The sequence below is a fragment of the Lycium barbarum genome, chromosome 6 (assembly GCF_019175385.1).
Source record: "Lycium barbarum isolate Lr01 chromosome 6, ASM1917538v2, whole genome shotgun sequence".
NCBI lineage: Eukaryota > Viridiplantae > Streptophyta > Magnoliopsida > Solanales > Solanaceae > Lycium > Lycium barbarum.
The window spans coordinates 130,993,512-131,012,344 of NC_083342.1; the positions used below are offsets into that span (position 1 = coordinate 130,993,512).

The 18,833-nt window shown below is 34.9% G+C and overlaps 2 protein-coding genes and 1 non-coding gene across 3 annotated transcripts; 2 read left to right on the top strand and 1 right to left on the bottom strand.

Annotated features, from left to right (window-relative positions):
* Positions 1 to 1,944: 1,944 nt before the first annotated feature.
* On the top strand, positions 1,945 to 4,533 carry LOC132600224 (uncharacterized). The gene is made up of 3 exons (XM_060313310.1): positions 1,945 to 2,632; positions 3,161 to 3,482; positions 3,905 to 4,533. Exons 1-3 carry the CDS (start codon positions 2,176 to 2,178, stop codon positions 4,356 to 4,358), a joined length of 1,233 nt encoding a protein of 410 aa, XP_060169293.1. The 5' UTR covers positions 1,945 to 2,175; the 3' UTR covers positions 4,359 to 4,533.
* A 3,680-nt stretch (positions 4,534 to 8,213) lies between these two features.
* LOC132600225 (uncharacterized) lies at positions 8,214 to 10,215 on the top strand. Its single transcript, XM_060313311.1, has 3 exons — positions 8,214 to 8,732; positions 8,882 to 9,203; positions 9,611 to 10,215. The coding sequence occupies exons 1-3, from the start codon at positions 8,315 to 8,317 to the stop codon at positions 10,062 to 10,064; spliced, it is 1,194 nt and encodes a 397-aa protein (XP_060169294.1). The 5' UTR covers positions 8,214 to 8,314; the 3' UTR covers positions 10,065 to 10,215.
* Positions 10,216 to 10,290: 75 nt separating this feature from the next.
* TRNAM-CAU (transfer RNA methionine (anticodon CAU)) lies at positions 10,291 to 10,375 on the bottom strand. Its single transcript is given in 2 exon segments — positions 10,291 to 10,326; positions 10,338 to 10,375. It is a non-coding gene; the product is annotated as a tRNA-Met (tRNA).
* Between the last annotated feature and the right edge of the window lie 8,458 nt (positions 10,376 to 18,833).

Sequence of the window (18,833 nt, forward strand, 5' to 3'; positions counted from 1 at the left end):
GAAACAGAAGGGTGGGCTTTTAATTTTTATCAGATTTGATATGTTTTGTAATTAAGTTGTTATATTTTGTAAATAAGAAAAAGTATCCTTATGTTTTGTAATATAATGTCTTAAGTAGTATTATTAAGTCATTTTCTCTTACTTAAATAAAGGGTTGGGTTGGGCCGGTCTTGCGAGCCAAGCCCATATCGACAGCTCTAATGATAACCCATTATTTTACTTTTTTTTTTGCGTGGATTGCCCTTCATTTGGGGTGGTCTTTAAGTTTTGCCCTTCAAATTGGTAGTCTTTAAGGTTTGCCCTTCGCTAGGGACCCCTTGGTCACGGGTTCGAACCCTCGCTTAGTGAAAATTTTAATTTTTTTTCGCAAGGCAGAAATGGGCAGAATTTGCTAATTTTCGCCTGAGCGGGCGTTTGAACCCCTGACCAAGCGGTCCCTAGCGAAGGGTAAACTTTAAAGACCACCATTTTGAAGGGCAAAACTTAAAGACCACCCCGTAATATGGGCATTCCTGTTAATTGCCCCATTATTTTATGGAAGAACTACATGATATAACAAACATATAGTGGGTATTGACATTTAGTAGCTATAGTTTAACTTAACCACTTATCATAGCTAACATTTGTGTATTAATACCATTTAGTAACTATATATATACACACACAAAATAGAATACTCATCCCACTATTCACTTCCAACCCATCCCTCTCATCTTTCTCCCCCGTCTTCTCCCCACTGCTTCGCCGCCGGCCACCACCGCCGCTGGAGCTCCAGCGAAATGCCGTGCCCTTTCACCACCGTCACTGCCAGCCCCTTCACCGTTTCCCTTTCTTCTCCGGCCGTACCCTTTTTTCCTTTCTTCTCCGGCGCCAAAAAGGAAAAAAAAACTCAGATCTACGCCGGAAAAGCGCCAATAGCGACGGATCTGAGCATTGTTGGAAGCAAAAACGAAAAAAAAGCTCAGATCTATGACGGATATGAGCAGTGCAACCGACGGTGGCTTCTCCGGAGAAGAAGAAAAAAACTCAGATCTACGTCGGAAAAAAAATGTCGTCGTTGTATTAGCCGGAATTTTTTTCGGTAAGATCTAGAAAAAATCTAGATTTTCGCTGTATATTTACTGTGTATACAATTTTTTTCGCTTGTATTTGTTGTATACATACCGGAAAATATGGCGTACCTGTTAATTTTTTGGTGTATCTATATTGTATACAATATTTTTCGCTTGTATTTGTTGTATACATACCGGAAAATATGGCATATTTGTTAATTTTTTGGTGTATGAATGTTTTATACTGTATTTTTCGTCTGTATCTGTTGTATACATACCGAAAAATATGATGTATTTGTGTAATTATTGGTGTATATGTATTCAGTTTTTACTCGTTGTATTCATGAATACAACAAGCCAATTTATGAATACAGTTGGAAAAAAATTGTTGTATTCATGAATACAGCTAAAAAAAAAATTTGAATACACATGTGAGAGCTGGGCTGATTTGCTAAATATTGAAACATTAACTATGCAGCTTGATTAAACCCCAAATATTTGCTATTTATGTAAAATGCCCTTATTTTATCCATCTTCACCCAATTTGACCCAGGTAAACTTTATTGGTATGAGTTAAATCATGACACGTTTATTAATGTAACCCATTTTTTATTTTTCAGTCACCTAACTTTGACATAACACGCTCAGTTGCCACCTTTATTAAGGATATCCCTTTATTAATATCCTTTGTCCGATTGTTTCGCAGGGCGACACATTAATTTCTCCTCCCACAGGCCACAGGAATGGGCTGCCAAATTATCTTTCCCTTCTTTTTAAGTTTTATGTTCTTAAGCTATTTAAGAAAGATGCAAATAATAAGTGGAAATAAATGTTTCTTAACTTTATAATCAAGTGATGCCATATACGCTAATACAAATAGGGACAAACTACTCAAGAAAAGAGAATATTGAGGGTTGACTTGATAAAATAAGCATGTGCAGGCAAGATGATTTATCAAGAAACATGAAATTATAATACGTTGACGTTATGATACGAAACAATATGCTTGCTTTTCTCATCCTCAACTCCTATAAAAAGAGGAAATGCCTAAGCTAATTCCATAACTCAATACAATTCCAATATTTCAACAACATATTCACATTTCAATTATTCAAAAAGGAAAATGGCGTCATATGCCCACAATGTTGTGGGACTTGGGATTTTCTTGGTAATGCTTGTGGCAATAGTAGAGGCCACTCCTCCTGGAATAGCCTACCATCCAAGCCATTCTCATTGCTCTGATGATGAGATCAAACAATGCAAAAATCTTCCACATGTTTGTCCCAAATTCTGTCCCAATGGTTGCATAACTGAGTGTCGTTCTTGTAAGCCTATTTGCATTGATGGCCCACCTCCACCTCCATATTCCCCTCCTCCATCAAAATCACCTCCCCCTCCTTCTTCCCCTCCTCCATCAACATCACCTCCCCCTCCCTCTTCCCCTCTTCCATCAACATCTCCAAAGAAGAGCAAGTGCAAGAACAAGAAGTACCCGAGTTGTTATAATCAAGAACATACGTGCCCTAGTTCTTGTCCTAGTACTTGTCAAGTTGATTGTGTCTCTTGCAAACCTGTTTGCAGTAAGTTTCTCTTCCACATTTACTCTTTAATTGATTATTTTGATTTATATAATATATATTGACTATTGTGAATCGAGTTGTGTCTCTTGTCAAATTGAGCTTAATTAGATACATTGTTATAGCATGCATGTTGCTTGATTTATTTTCTAGGTCATCAATTTACTTATTATGAACATATAGTTATCTCTTTAAGTAACCTATAATCTAAAAACTCTTTAAGGATCAAATTTGGTCTCGAAAGACTTTATTAGGACAAGTAAAAGTAGTTTCTATTCCTAGCTATGAAAGAGCTGTAGGGACCTTAATAATTAATTTTTTGGTAGCTAAACCTCTTTAAGGTCAAGTAATTAAATCTCATCGTTATTGACCTATAGTGTCGGAGATTATAAGTCGGTGAAAGTCTGATTTTTCTAGTCATTATTGACTATTAAGGACCTTATTGAATGTTTAGGGACCTTTTTTCATTTCAGTAATCATTTTTCTTATAGTATATACAATTACCGAATGTTGTAATCTATTGGATTACAGGTTGTGACAAGCCGGGAGCAGTTTGCCAAGATCCACGTTTCATTGGTGCAGATGGAATTACCTTCTACTTCCACGGCAAGAAGGATAAAGATTTTTGCCTAGTCTCAGACTCCGACTTCCACATCAATGCCCACTTTATAGGAAAACGAAATGAGAACATGAAAAGAGATTTCACCTGGGTTCAAGCCATCGGTATCCTTTATGGTACTCACAAGATCTCTGTTGGAGCACAAAAAACAGCAACATGGGATGATGCCATCGACCGCCTTTTCCTCAACTTTGATGGTGAAACTATTGCGCTCCCCGACTACGAAGGCGCAAGGTCTTGTTTAATTATATTATGCCTCTTCTCGCATTTGCACTAATTTTTTATTTTTTTTTAATGAGCCAAGCATATAATTTTTTCTTTTACGAATTTGTACAAATATCCATTTTAGTGCCTTGTATTGGAGGTCAGCCGCTCGTTCAAATCTACTAGTGCCTAGTGGTCTAACGTTCGTAAATGGCTACTTGATATGAAATTTAGAATTCAAAAACTAAAATTTATATCACGAGTCTAATTCGGAACAAGTGAGAAAGCAACAAAAGTGGCAACCTGGTGTAAATAAATTTTGTTTCTGTAGATTTGAACCCAAAATCTCTTGCATGATTGCTTGATACTATGTTGAATTGTGTGTCATCTAAAAGTTTAAGTTTTTAGGAGAGTATATTTTTTAATTACTTAATTATATTATGTCTCAACAGGTGGCAGTCTGAAACTGGACCAATAGCCTCCATCACTCGAACCAGCGCCACCAATGAAGTTATTATGGAAGTTGAAAATATTTTCAAGATTACAGCAAAGGTGGTGCCTATTACAGAGAAAGAATCCAGAGTTCATAACTATGGCATAACACAAGACGATTGTTTTGCACATCTTGAACTTGGGTTCAAATTTTTCTCACTCAGTGATGAAGTAAGTGGTGTTTTGGGCCAAACTTATAGAAGGAACTATGTGAGTAGAGCGAAGATGGGTGTTTTGATGCCTGTAATGGGAGGTGACAAAGAATTTTCAGCTTCAGCACTCTTTGATGCCGATTGTTCAGTCACTAAGTTTCAAACAGCAAAATCAGAGAATGAGGGTTCATTGAATTTGGAGTTGCCTAGCTTGAGATGCAAAAGTGGGATTTCTGGGCGTGGAGTTGTCTGCAAACGTTAAAATTTCTTGATTAAACATTAATTGTACAAGTGAATAAAGAGTTCACTAGAAAATAAGGTTAATTATAAACCAAGGGAATGTATTAAAACCTATGCTCAATGAAAAAAGTGTATTAAAGTTGGGCGAAAAAGATTTACTTATATTTAACTTCTTTTCAAATAATAAGATCATTGCTTTTCTCTTTTATTTCAAACTAGTTAATTTGTCCGCGCTTCGCGCGGTTGTGAAAAGAATAAAATAATCATTATTGTAAACAAATTTTGTAAGGAAAATCAATAAAATGGTGGTATTAAAGATTTGTATCCAGGAAAATGCACATTACCATTGATATCAAATTTAAGACTAACTCTAGTAATAATCAACATTAAAAGTAAACAAAAGTACTTACAATTTTTTGAAAAATTACATGAGAAATCCACTCAAGGTTTTCTCCTTTACTTGGTCTAATTGAAAGAAAATCAGGCAAGATCTCTTCGGGGACATGATCCGGAAAAAGAAGGAAAAGAGAAAACCCAAGAATGCAAAAACATTAAAGAATTCTTTTCTTTATAGTAACCATGCGACCTAGATGAAGAAGGAACATAGTAGTAACTAATATTTGGTCATTTGTATACCGTAAATAAGCGTCCGTTCAATTGCAAGGCCTCAACGATCCTGTCCGGTAAAAAGTGTTCATTCTGCATCCATGCATCGTGGGACAGTGGGACTCCTTGGATTGCTGCCTATGAATTCATGAGAAAGTGCCCATCTCAGCATAAAGCGGCGCATATTTATCTTTTAGGCGTGACTGTTCGGAGAGGCTTTTAGAATTCTGAGCAGGTGCAATTAGTAGAGAATTAATGAATTGACGTTATGAGCTTTTAAAATATTACGTAAATTAAATTAAAAGGAAGAAAAGGCAAAAATCTGTGGTAAAAGATAAATAGAAATGCTAGCTTTATAGAGTGCCAAATCACCTCTCCCAATGCCCAGCCTTATATATAGACATAGATGGTTGTATTCTCAATTCATGAACAAGCATGCACTAACCAACTACACCACCATCTCGTGTGTCTATCAGCAATCCCTTGTAGTTAGCGAATTGCTTTCTTCCATCTGAAAGTCAGTTTTTCGCTAAAGGCAATCCAGACCGCTATTAGCGATTTTGAATTGCTTAATTTTAGGGATTTTGATCCTGTCAGTGGTGATTTATAGTAGCTATTAGAGATTTGACCTTTGTCATGGGCGATTCTGCACTTCTAAAAGTCGTTACTTAGACAAATTTTCGCTTCTCATTGCACCATTTTGCTTTTGGCATTAATAAACTGCTATTGGGGATTTAAACTGCTATTAGCGATCACTACTAAAAAGCTGCCAAAACAGACGGACTGAAACCGACAGACTACGGATCCTCGGTTTAGGTCGCGTCACTTTTTTAAAATCGACGCAGTCCGCCGGTTAAAACCAATTCGGGTATGTAAAAAAAAAAAAAATTGATCAAATACTTCTATTGTTTTAATTTATACTCTTAGCAGTTTTGTGCTCTAAAAATCAACGAAATCCTTCGGTTTATTTTAGAAAATGTTATAAAATATAATTATAATTTCTGCGTGAAAAATAAACGACGGAAGTATGTCGGTTTTCTTTAAAGAAAAAATTAAAAATTATTAAAAAACCGACGCCTTCAATAAACCATCAGTTTTTCCCCTTTTTAGTAGTGGATCTTCGTGGCGCATCTCACTTAACGTCTAAAGTTGCATAATTGTGGCTCTTTTGATCATTTTGTTCATTCTTAAATTTTTGTATTCAATTAAACAACAGCTGCAATCTTAAATCATGCAACTTCTGTAAGAATCTAGTCATATTCATCGCTTAAAGACGACAAATAAAACTCCCTCTGTCCCAATTTATATGACACTTTTTCGCTTTTCGTGAGTCAATTTGACTAAATTTTAAAGCTAAATTGGATTAAATTAACTCAATATTTTAACATTAAAATTTATATATTTTAAAACTACATGAAAAGTACTATAAATTACAACTTTTCTCATATCAATTTGATGAAAAAATACATCTTAAAATAATGTCAAAGTTCATACCGTTTGAATCTCGGGAAGCGAAAAATGCCACATAAATTGGGACAGAGGAAGTAATAAAGATGCAAATAAGTTGGTAAAATTCCAACTTATCACCAAGTTCAGAGTATGCTGAGGTATTATACATGCCGATAAATATTTTTGCTGAAAGGAAGCCTAATTAAAATGGCTTACTTCAGATATTGAATGTTTTTCTTAAAAGCACGATATATAATCCATCCATAAAACTAACATACAATTTCCTCCTCTCTTTTTTTCAGTTGTTAATGTTTTCCATATAAATCATCTTTATTCATAATAAAGCCTCCGCAAGAGCTGCATGCAAAGAGATTTAGTCGAAATGTCTTTTTATGAAGAGATGCTACTGAGGCGAAATCAGAATTTGAAGCTTAGAGTTTGGCAGTCCTTTTAAGGTAGTGGTTGTTCTAAATTAATAATTTATACATATTATATGATATTTTAAAGATGAATATGCGATTTAAATCAAAGCTACTAGATTCAGCAAACTGATAATCCGTATTCAACTCCTCCCTGGATCTAGATATAAAAAGATCTGCCTATTTGAAAGGAAACAAGATCTTGTCAGCACTGCTGCTTTTTTTTTTTTTTTTTTTTTTTTTTTTGCTGCCTTGTTATATTTCAAGCAAAAAAGTTCTGTTTTAAATAAAAGCAAAGCCAGCTAGAAGCCCCTATCATTTCTCTCTGGAGCTCTGTCAATTTGTCAAAGAGAACATGTTATATTAATTAAGAACACAAACAAGGGGGTATAGTTCTGTCAAAACATGCAAAAAGGTCAATTACTATTGTGGCATGCAATTCAAAATTCGCCTCTAATCAAAAGTTAATACTCCCCAAGTAACGATAAGAAAGGAAAATGTATGAGTTCGACATTTAATAGAATAGAAGTCACTTTAACCATCATATCAGAAGTAATGTCTACCATTAATATAATTCTAACCATATCAAATTCGAAGTCATTAGGCTAAAATTGATTTATTAGATTCAATGTAATTAGGAAGTACCAGCTTTAAGTTTGATATACACTACCATTTCAGACGCTAATCCCTCATATATAGCAGATTAATTTAGAAGAAAAGGACCAATCTTACCCACCCTCAACATCACCCTTCAATAATACTATAAGCTCTTCACAAGTTAACATATCTCTCCGTTCTATTCGTGAATATTGTATATCGCTTTGTTTGATTGCATCGTAAGGTTCACATACATATGTATTCCATTAGTTATGGATTTAATTAAGTTACTATGACAATGTAAACGACTTTGATACTATTAGTGTATCTAACTTTTTGTTGAACGTAATCACTATATTTTTCAAGGTTACGTAATTACAAATCATGTCTTTTTATGAAAAGTTACGTGTAGTTATCTTTTGAGTAACTTGACATTATAAGTTCATTTATAGTATTGTCGGCGTATAAAAATTAACTAAAATTATTATTTCTCCTAGCTAAATGCAGAGAAATGGACTGCCGAATTATCTTTTATCTTTTTAAGCTACTCCTACTCTAACATTCAAGAAAAGACGCATGCGTGGAATGTATAGATGTGAAAAATATTGTTTCGTTACTCTATGATGAAGTGATGCCATATGCTCATACGAGTAGCGACAAACTAGGTACCATGGGGAAATTGACAGAGAATATTGAGTTTGACTTTATAAAAGAAGCATGTGCAAGATGATTTATCAAGAAACATACAATTATACTAAAAACATTAACATTAAGACACGAAACAATAGTCTCACTTTTCTCATTCCCAACTCCTATAAAATGGGGGTTGTTCCTAAGGAAATCCCATAACTCAATACAATTCCGCTATTTCAACAACATATTCACATTTCAATTATTCAAAAGGAGAATGGCTCGATCATATGCCCACAATGTTGTGGGTGTTGGGATTTTCATGGTAATGCTTGTGGCTATAGTAGAGGCCACTCCTCCTGGAATAGCCAACAACCCAAGTCATTCTCATTGCTCTGATGATGATATCAAACAGTGTAAAAATCTTCCACATGTTTGTCCCAAGTTCTGTCCTAACGGCTGCATAACTGAGTGTCGTTCTTGTAAGCCTATTTGCATTGATGGCCCACCTCCACCTCCCTATTCCCCTCCTCCATCAGCATCACCTCCACCTCCATCTCCTCCATCAACATCTCCCAAGAAGTATAAGTGCAAGAACAAGAAATACCCAAGTTGTTATAATCAAGAACATACTTGCCCTAGTTCTTGCCCTACTACTTGTCAAGTTGATTGTGTCTCTTGCAAACCTGTCTGCAGTAAGTTTCTCTTCCACATATATTTTCTTTTAATGAATTTGACTTATATACGCTGAAGCACGATTAACTGATATGTTGTCGGAGTCTATAACAAATCGGTGACAAACTGACTTTTTAGTTGTATTGACTATTAATTTATCTGAACACAGATTGTGACAAGCCTGGAGCAGTTTGCCAAGATCCACGTTTCATTGGTGCAGATGGAATCACTTTTTACTTCCACGGCAAGAAGGACAAAGATTTTTGCTTGGTCTCAGATTCTAATCTCCACATCAATGCCCACTTCATAGGGAAACGAAATGAGAATATGAGGAGAGACTTCACTTGGGTTCAAGCCATCGGTATTCTATATGGTACACACAATATTTCTATTGGAGCACAGAAGACAGCAACATGGGATGATGCTATCGACCGCCTCTCCCTCAACTTCGATGGTGAAACTATTGTTCTCCCCAACAACCAAGGCGAAAGGTAGTGTTTAATTATATTTTATCCCAATAAGTGTGCGTAAATCTTGTTATTTTTTTACTCAAACATGTAACATAATTGACTGATTTGCACTAATATTGACTTTAGTGACCCAGTATTAGAAGTCAGCTACTTTTTCGAAGCTGAAGTACAAACATGACCACTTGGTCTGAAAACTGAAATTCAAAAACCAAAATTCAGATCACGAGTCTAATTGTTAAAAAGAAAAGTGACAACTTTTAAATACAAAGCAACAAAGTGGCCTGTAAATAATTGTTTATATTTTATAGATTTGAAGCTCTTGTGCGATTTGATATCATGTTGAATTATACAACCACCTCATCCAAAAACTTAAGTTGTTAGAAAGTGTATACTTTTTAGTAACTTAATTGCATATTATGTTTTAACAGCTGGATGTCTGAATCTGGACCAACAACATACATCACTCGAACCGGCAAGACCAATGAAATTGTAATCGAAGTTGAAAGTATTTTCAAGATTATAGCAAAGGTGGTGCCTATTACAGAGAAAGAATCTAGAGTTCATAACTATGACATAACACAAGACGATTGTTTTGCTCATCTTGAACTTGGATTCAAGTTCTTGTCACTAAGTGATGAAGTGAGTGGTGTTTTGGGTCAAACTTATAGAAGGAACTATGTGAGCAGAGTGAAGATGGGTGCTTTGATGCCTATAATGGGAGGTGACAAGGAATTTTTAGCTTCAGGACTCTTTAATGCTGATTGCTCTGTTGCTAAGTTTCAAGCAGAAAATGAGAATGTGGGTTCGTTGAACAATTTGGAGCTGCCAAGCTTGAAATGCAACAGTGGAATTCATGGACGTGGAGTTGTCTGCAAGCGTTAGAGTTTCTTAACAGATTTAATGAATTGTTGCTCGAATAAAGAGTTAATTGGAAAATAAGGTTAGAAACCAAAGAAATGTATTAAAAACTATGTTCAACGGATATGTATTAAAGCTGGGCAAAAGTAATTACTCACTTATAACATTCTTATCAAATCAGCTCACTGTTTTTTCTTTTATTTGGGAAAGCTGTACTCTAAAATTCATGGGGAAAAGCAAGAAAAATTTATGGGGTGAGAGAGGCTCGAACTCTCGACCTCAGGATAACTCAGAAGCTATGAGACCTACGCGCTAGCCAACTGCGCCACCACCCCATGGTGCTCTGTTGTTTTCCCTGCTTCATATCTAATCAGATTCTTTGACTTTAAACAATATCTGGCATGTAATTTAAAAGGTAAATTCTCTGAACGAACTAATTCATACTTGAGGTCCTAATGCAAGAAATGAGTACGTATTATCGGTAAATCCAAATGTAATAATATAGGTCAAATTCAAGATTTCCATATTAGCGAATAGAAAATTCACAATCTGTATAATTTAGACAGGAGGATAATCATTGAAAGAAAGTAGGGAACCTTTTAGTTTTCCTTTCATTTATTTTTTTATCTATTTATTTTTCATGTTAAAGTAGAATGTCTTGCTTACTACTCTTATGATTTCATGTTTGCTGATTTTCAAAGTTAAAGTAGGGAACGTGATGAAATATTCGATGAAATGGCAAACTTCCTTTAGAGCATGCTAGGAAGACCTGTAACGGGCCAAGAAGAAGTAAGCCCAGAGTTATGGGCCACACTACTCTGTATAAGGCCACATATGCTTAATATGTCATTATTTTGCGCGGATTGTTCTTCTTTTGGGGTGGTCTTTAATTTTTTTTCCTCAAATTGGTAGTCTTTAATTTTTGCCCTTCGCCTATACTTCGAGGTTCTGGGTTCGAGCCCCAGCTCAGTAAAAAAAAAGAAGGAATTTCGTAAGGCAGAGTTTTACCCAAAACTCTCTAGAGTTTGAAACTCTGTCTGAATCATGCAAAACTCTGTTTTGCGAAACCAAACTCTGCCTTGAGAATTTTTTTAAAATTCTTGACTGAGTGGGGATTCGAACCCGAAACCAAAGGGTTCTAACGAAGGCAAAAATTAAAGACCACCAATTTAATGGGCAAAAATTAAAGACCACCCCCAAAATAAGGACATTCATGCGAATTGCCCTTATTAGTTGTGTTGATTTCAGGCCTTTGGGCACTTATATTACATACTCAAATATTTCACTTTATCACTAATCAAATAGTGTTATGGAATGGTAAAGGTTCTTCACCCTTGATCAGAGATTTCAACTTTTAGCTTGAATTGAATACAGGGGAGACACACAACCAACTTTTAATGGCACAAATCTAAATTAGTTAGGCTGATGGATTCAGGACACCAGATGCTTGAAGCCAAAAAAAAAAAAACATTTGAAACTAATTGTTTTTACAAGTAATTAACATAAGGGACTTTTATGTTACACAGTAGTGCGACAAAGTCCACAAAAAAAAAATTCCCAATCTTTCTTTTTTACAAACTTTAATCTGCATGCAGTGTATAATGTATATTGTCGGTCTGTACACTAATTATATTATACATACACCGAATATACATCAGCGATAGATACAAACTATTGTGGCTAGGCTGTTGAAATATTTTTTAACTAACTAACTAAAATGTTAAGATCACTTAAATAAATGCATAACGATAACGAAAGCCCACTTGAGTATGGAACTTCTAATACTGCATTTCTAATTGCTGTCTCTTTTCACTGCACTGCATGTAAAACTCAACTACACAAGATAAAAAGAAAACATTAATAGTTATTTATGTAAGTTGTAAGTTGCCCTAAAGAGAAAACATATATAGCGAAGCCTCCAAAAGATGATACTAGATTAAAATTTCAAAGAAAGAAGCTTTCAAATTTGTTTGAAAGTAGACTGAACTTTAATTTGTGTTTTTTCAATCATGGCACAAAAGGACAGTGTCACGGGCACTAAATTTCGACATGTACCATAAGGTAAAGGGAGATGGAATATTATCTTCTAAGTCTAGGTAACAATTTATGGAAATCTTCACATTCCAACTTTTAAATGCTTGTTTGTGGTTTTTACCTTACTATGGAAAATATTCTAGATTGACAAGGTCTTCGTGTTGTCACTATCATTTTCATCTTTATTCCACAGTTGGTCGGACTGTCTTTAACTTTACGCCACCAGCTACATAGATTTTTTTGGCTTTTCAAATTGTAATGTTTTTCAAGTTAAAAAAAGAATACGCCCTTACAACTTTACATGGTATTTTTTGAGATAAAATCAAGGCAATGTTGTGTGTTTTATTTCATTTGGGCATAATGAATGAAGCAAGAAACTGTTTGCCTTAAGTTTTTAGTGTCTTATTCAGTATGGAAAACCATATGGCATGACTATGGTTCCGACTAGGGGTGGCAAACGGGCGGCTCGAGTCGGATATAGGCCGGTTCGAAAATGGGTTGACAAAAAACGGGTCAATTACCCGATCCGCTCATATTTAACACAGTTAAAAATGGGTTACCCGACGGATAATATGGATATCCATCTTATCCATATTATCCAAAACTACTTCAAAGATGTTGGCTTCATGTAGCCAGTGGCGGATCCAGGATTTTCACTCAGGGTGTTCGGAAAAGTAATTGAATCACTTGAGCTAGCTTTTTTCATTTGTTGAGGGTGTTCAAAAGTTAATATATGTACATGAACATAAAAAATTTACCCTAAATATATGCTGTAATTTTTTGCCCGGGGTGTTCAGGTGAACACCCTGGGCAATGACTAGATCCGCCCCTACATGTAGCTAATATGGAGAAGATTAATTTACCATTTTGTCCACAAATCCAATCCCTAGTACATAGTTGCGCCTCAACATTTGTGGGAAGAATAGAACTTCGAAACTTTTCAATGACACGACCTCCAAGAAAATCTTTTTTAGAAACTACCCATCCAACCCCACCCCCCACCACCCACTCCCCAACCATATCCCAACCCCACCCAACGACCACCCTCGAACACACTTCATCTTCACCTACCCACCCCAACTCTACCCCATCGCACACCACCGCTCCACCCAACCCTCACCAACCCCCCTCCCAAAGCGTCTCTTTCATAAATGACTACTTTGCACTTTGAAGACAATCCCAAAAAAGTGACTATGTTTGTAAACTAGCCATTTTTTAAAAGTGACACAAAAAATAGTTATTTTTGTAAATTGACCATTTTTGAAAGGTGACATAAAAATGGTTATTTTTGCAAAAATATATTTCTTGCAAAACGACCGAAAATGCAAATTTGCAAAAATAGCAACTTCTTTTTGTCATTTTTCAAAAAATGGCCACTTTACAAAAGTAGCCATTTTTGTGTCACTTTAAAAAAATGGCTACTTACAAAAGTGACCACTATCTTAGAAATGGCACATTGTAAAAATGTTTATTTTAATACTTTCACAAAGAAGCTATTTTAAAAATGGCTACTTTTGCAAAATAGTTAGTTTTTAAAGTAACTACTTTCACAAAATAACTGTTTATGAAAATTGACTACTTTCAAAAAGTTACTATTTTTAAAAAGTATCTACTTTGACAATGTGGCTATTTTCTAAAAGTGAGTATTTTCTTAAGTGACTACTTTTGCAAAACGACTATTTTTGAAAAGTAGCTACTTTTCGCAAGTAATATTTTGAAAAAGCGGCTACTTTTGTAATGTGATTACTTTTGTAAAGTTGCTATTTTCGAAAGTTACTACTTTCACAAAATGTCTAGTTTTGCAAAGTTGAGAGATAGGGGGTGGTGGTAGGGAGGTGAGAGGTGGGGTTGGGGGTAGGTGGTTATAGGGGTGGGGAGGGAAGTAGTGGGGGTGGTGGGGTAGGGGTGAGGGTTGGGGATAGTGGGGTTGGTGGGGGTGAGGGTAGGAGGGGGTGGTTAAGTGGTGGGGTAGGGTGGGGGTGGTGAAGGTGTAGGGGTGGTTAGGTGGTGGGGTGGGGGGTAGGAGCTAGAGAAAATGTTTTCCAAAACATTTTGACCAACCAAACATGAGAAAATTGGAAAACATTTCCTCCATACAAAACACACTCTATATGTTGTGGGTTTTATCCATTTTATCCTTTAATTTACCCATATTTTAAGTGGATAATATGGGTTGACTCATATTGGACCCATTTTAAATGAGTTGGGTATCCAACCCACTTAAAATGAGTTGGGTCGGGCGGATAACCATATTTTTTACCCATTTTGCCACCTCTAGTTCCGACTCTTATGAGTTCAAAAGAACTAATTTCGATTTTTTTGGGTGAAGTTGAATATAAACGATGACTTCTTGTCTTTGATAACAAATAATCAAACTCAAATCTTCACGAAAAACGAGCATACGAGATGATTTGAATCATCGGAGTAGTGTTCTTGGAAGGGAGAATATTGTAAAAAAGTGATAGTTAGAAGCCCATCAAAACCTTATCCATAGAAAATATAGTGAAATAATCTTTCTTATTTTCCTCCCGATCCTATTATTGAGAAGGACGTTCACTGCTTAAAATATCCCACATATGTAGGCGGAAAAAGGAAGGATTCTCACAAAAGACATAACGGGAAATACACAATGTCAATTTACACCACCATCCTTTCTAAATATTCAATTTTCGATTAATGTACACATACTTCTTCTCCTTATGCTTCGCTTAATATTTTAATTTTAAAAAAAAATTCTAATTGATCCAAATGCCCTAGATGAAGCATTAATGGTGGTTTAGAAGAAGTTTTTTTTATTTCATTGCAAGATAATAATTGGTTACATAGTCCAAATGTCCAAAGCCATGTCTTTTTAAAAATGTATATTTTTATTTAGAGTAGTGGGATATGGAAGTGGTCACCATTTATAGATAGGGCAATTAATCATAGTCACAGCATAGCCACTGTCAAAGAGATACTCAGATCTTTGTCTGTAAAACAAGACATGCTTCCAATGTGGCTGCAAAGGTTTTCTCAGATGTTGGGTCCAATGTCTAAAATGTTTTTTTCTTGTGACCCTTTGAATTTCTATTGCCAAAACTCTTTAAAATATGGCCACAGATATGTGGAGAAATTTTATCTACACGAATCCTCTTCACTTTGCAAAATCATAGGACCACGCTATCCAAGACACTGGTTATTTTGTCTACTTGTTCTAAAATCCAAAATATACCTCAATATGGGAATTTGTGGGCACCCATTTATGTCTGGGTATTCAATTGGATGTTCTGTTGTTTGATTTGAAAGTCTGATTAAGTGTGTCAACCTGTTTGTAAAAACATATGGGTACCTAAATTCTTGAAATTCAAGGGGTTCTTGATATACATGAATTGAAATCCAATTGAGAAGAAGTCTTAGAAAAGGCTGCATTTTATATACTACTTGTACAATTTAATCACACACATAAAGAAAGGCTTTAATTATGAACCCTCTTTGGATGCATTAGTTGTACCCAATGTGCGCAAATGAACAGCCAGATTAACTTCGTCAAATAAGTAACTAATGCTATTAATTTTTTTTTAATGATTGCGCCAAAACCTTAAACAATGAGTAAACATGACATAAGGATGTGAAAGTGTGTGATTATCTCATTTAAAAGTTTAATCTGTTAGATAGAACACGCTTTTATTTAATTAATTATGTATTTCATGCCCCTCGCGTGCGACCAGATTCTTTCCATGAAGCAAGCATGTGGAAGTTCCTTTCTTGATAATTATTTGCGGTAAGACTCGAACACAACACTTCTGTTTGCTCTGATAATAAAACATCATACGTGCGACGGGCTGTTCCACAATGACAAGAATTAAGTGAAATCAAATTATCAACTTGTTAGAGCAATTTAAATGTCACATGCATATGTTTTGATTTGTACTGCACATTAACACGTATCTTTTTGGTAGGTTCTAGCATTATAATCAAACCGAATGATATATACGGGTTAGCATGTTTTTACAGTGTACATCTTTACCGTTATTTTAACTACATATTAGAATTAGCATTAAACATATAGTATGACTTAGCCGCCTAGCTAGGACAAGTACATATAAAATTATACAGAGGTTTTGCTTCGGATTCTTTTTGGGATGAATCATAATAGAAGCTGCGAAGCAATAACTGAGAGTAGCAGAAGAAAGAGATGGAAAACTGCAGTTCTGGAAGGACAAATATTTGAGCACCATATTAATACTTACATTCATATGGAGACAATAATTTAACTCACGCGAAGGGTATGCAATGTAAGCAAGTTGGACTCTTTCTCTCTGAGATATGGGGTCCTTTTTCTTTTTAATTTTCATCTTTTGGTTTAATTGTTCTACAAGGCCCACTGACACAGATAATGTTATTCATTGTAGCCAAAGCTTCTGCTTCTTGAGACCTTCCATGGCGACGAATGGTGATGAATTGACGATGATGATGCTGACATGCTGCTCATAAATAATTATGACGCCTCAATTACAAACAAGTTGGATTGGTAATATGGATTCTTACCGATCATGTCGCTCCATTTGAACTTTATATTCTAAATTGTAATGATTTATTATAATTTCACTAAAATTACTGTTGCGGAAGGATCGTGGGTTAACTAGCACACAATCACACAAAAAAAAATAGAGAAGAAAAATAACACAATGATTTAACGAGGTTCATCTATGCCTAATCCTGAGGACAGAAGAAGATAGAGTTTTCCACTATGAAAGAAAAGAAGTCTACACTTCTACTTTTGCCTCGAGGATTTGGCTTAGCCGAATCTTGTTAAATTTTTGTGTTATTTTTCTTTTCTATTTACTTTATTCAGACTTGGGACTTTGATAATGTGAGTAAGCGCACATAGGTGGAATTAATTTTCTTATTTCATACGTGTAAATAATACTTAAACGTTAAGCTAGAAGAGAAAGTATAGCTTAAAACTATCACAATCTGGGATACAAATCACTTAAAAGTCAAATTGTAACAATAAATCAACAGAATTTGTTTTAAATTATACGAATGTAGGTCCCTGTTAATGTCAGCAGATTATTTATGATGTCTCGAAAAAGCAGGCAGAATTTGAAACTCATTTCCTTACATCAACTTCAAGCCAGGCTTGCTGAGTTTGTTCATGTTCAATTGAATCACAAGATGAAACAAATAGAAAACCCAAGGGTAATAAATGTTTGCTTCTCTCTTCTTCTTTCTGTTTACTTTTTTTTTTTTTCTTGCGAATTTTTTTAGTATCCAAGATTTAAAAGAAAATACTTTTAACGTTGCATGTCTGCTTCTCAAAACGACTGTACTAAACACATAACTATACACGTGATACAATCAGAGGCGAATTCGGGATGGGTTCACCATTAGCTATGGGATTTTTTATTTCTTTTGCTTTTGGTTCGTTGCAACTTAGCGCCTATGGGATTTTTGATTTCTTTTGCCTTTTGGGACTTGAGTAATTAGAAATAAAGGGGAAAACAATTCATTAGATGTAATATAAAAAAGAAACACATTTTTTACTTTTGGGTAATTATAGGGAAAAAAGGATTTAGAATAATATAAAAAGGAAAGTTAAAAGGTTATTTTAGAAAATAAAAGCATAAAACGTTCAAGAGCTTGGGTTTGATCTTGAGACCTTGAGGAGATAAACACAACTCCTAATCAGTGTTCCACTTGACCTAGTTTGATTATGTATTCCTTTAGTTAATACTAGATATGTTTTTAGAATTATACATATGATATATCGAGTTTAGTCGAGTGACCGTGTGTTCACGTGACCCAAATTTCATACATAAATTCGCCTCTGGATACAATGGATACAATGATGTGATTTGGTTGTTGGTTTGGAATAATTAATCTCAATATAAACTATACGGTATAAAATATATGATAGTATTGGATTGATAGCATAATAAAAAATGTTGAATATCTAATGCTGCGTTTGGTTGATCGAACTAACTAATACATGCATTAAGTTGTGTGGATATAATAGAGAACAAGAATAGCTAATTAAATTAGCAACAAGGGGATCAACCTATTTAACGCGAGAAATACCTTAATTCATGCATAGTAATATTATTAATCACGGCAGATCCCCTATTTAAAGCAAAAAGTACCCTTAATTCATGCATAGTAATATTACTAGCAAACTATGCCCGTGCGATGCACGGGGTCTAACATAATTAATTTGGTTACTCAATTTAGTTAGTCTTTATGGTTTGTATATTTTGCAAAGGATATTGCGATTCTCCCTTGTGAGTCTCCATATTTTTTTTCTTTTCCTCTTATCTTTCCCCTTAATTTCTCAATTGTTGTTAAAATTTATCTTATTTTAGTTATGCCCGCCTCTTTTTATATTTAGTATGTTGACAATTCAAATATCCTACATGTCAAGTTTATAATCACAAGATTCAAAGGATATTTTATTATATTATAGACATTTTTAATTTAGAACCACAAGATTCAAAAGTCTATCGTTATTTCTTAAAATCCGTGTCTAGTCAAACATAGACACTTAAATTGAGACGGAGGGAGTATATGCCAAATAAAGGAAATGAAAGGACAATTGAGACACTGCGGACACATGCGGACTTAAAAAGTAAACACATAAGAGGTAGTATTAATGTTAAACTTCTGAAATGTACACATGTTAGTCCCGGCTTATAGTACAATTTCAGTTGCTTTTTGTAAAACTTATTGTTGTTGTGTTCATCCACCTTGGGCGTTTGTTGTTAAATAAAAAAAATTGTCTTA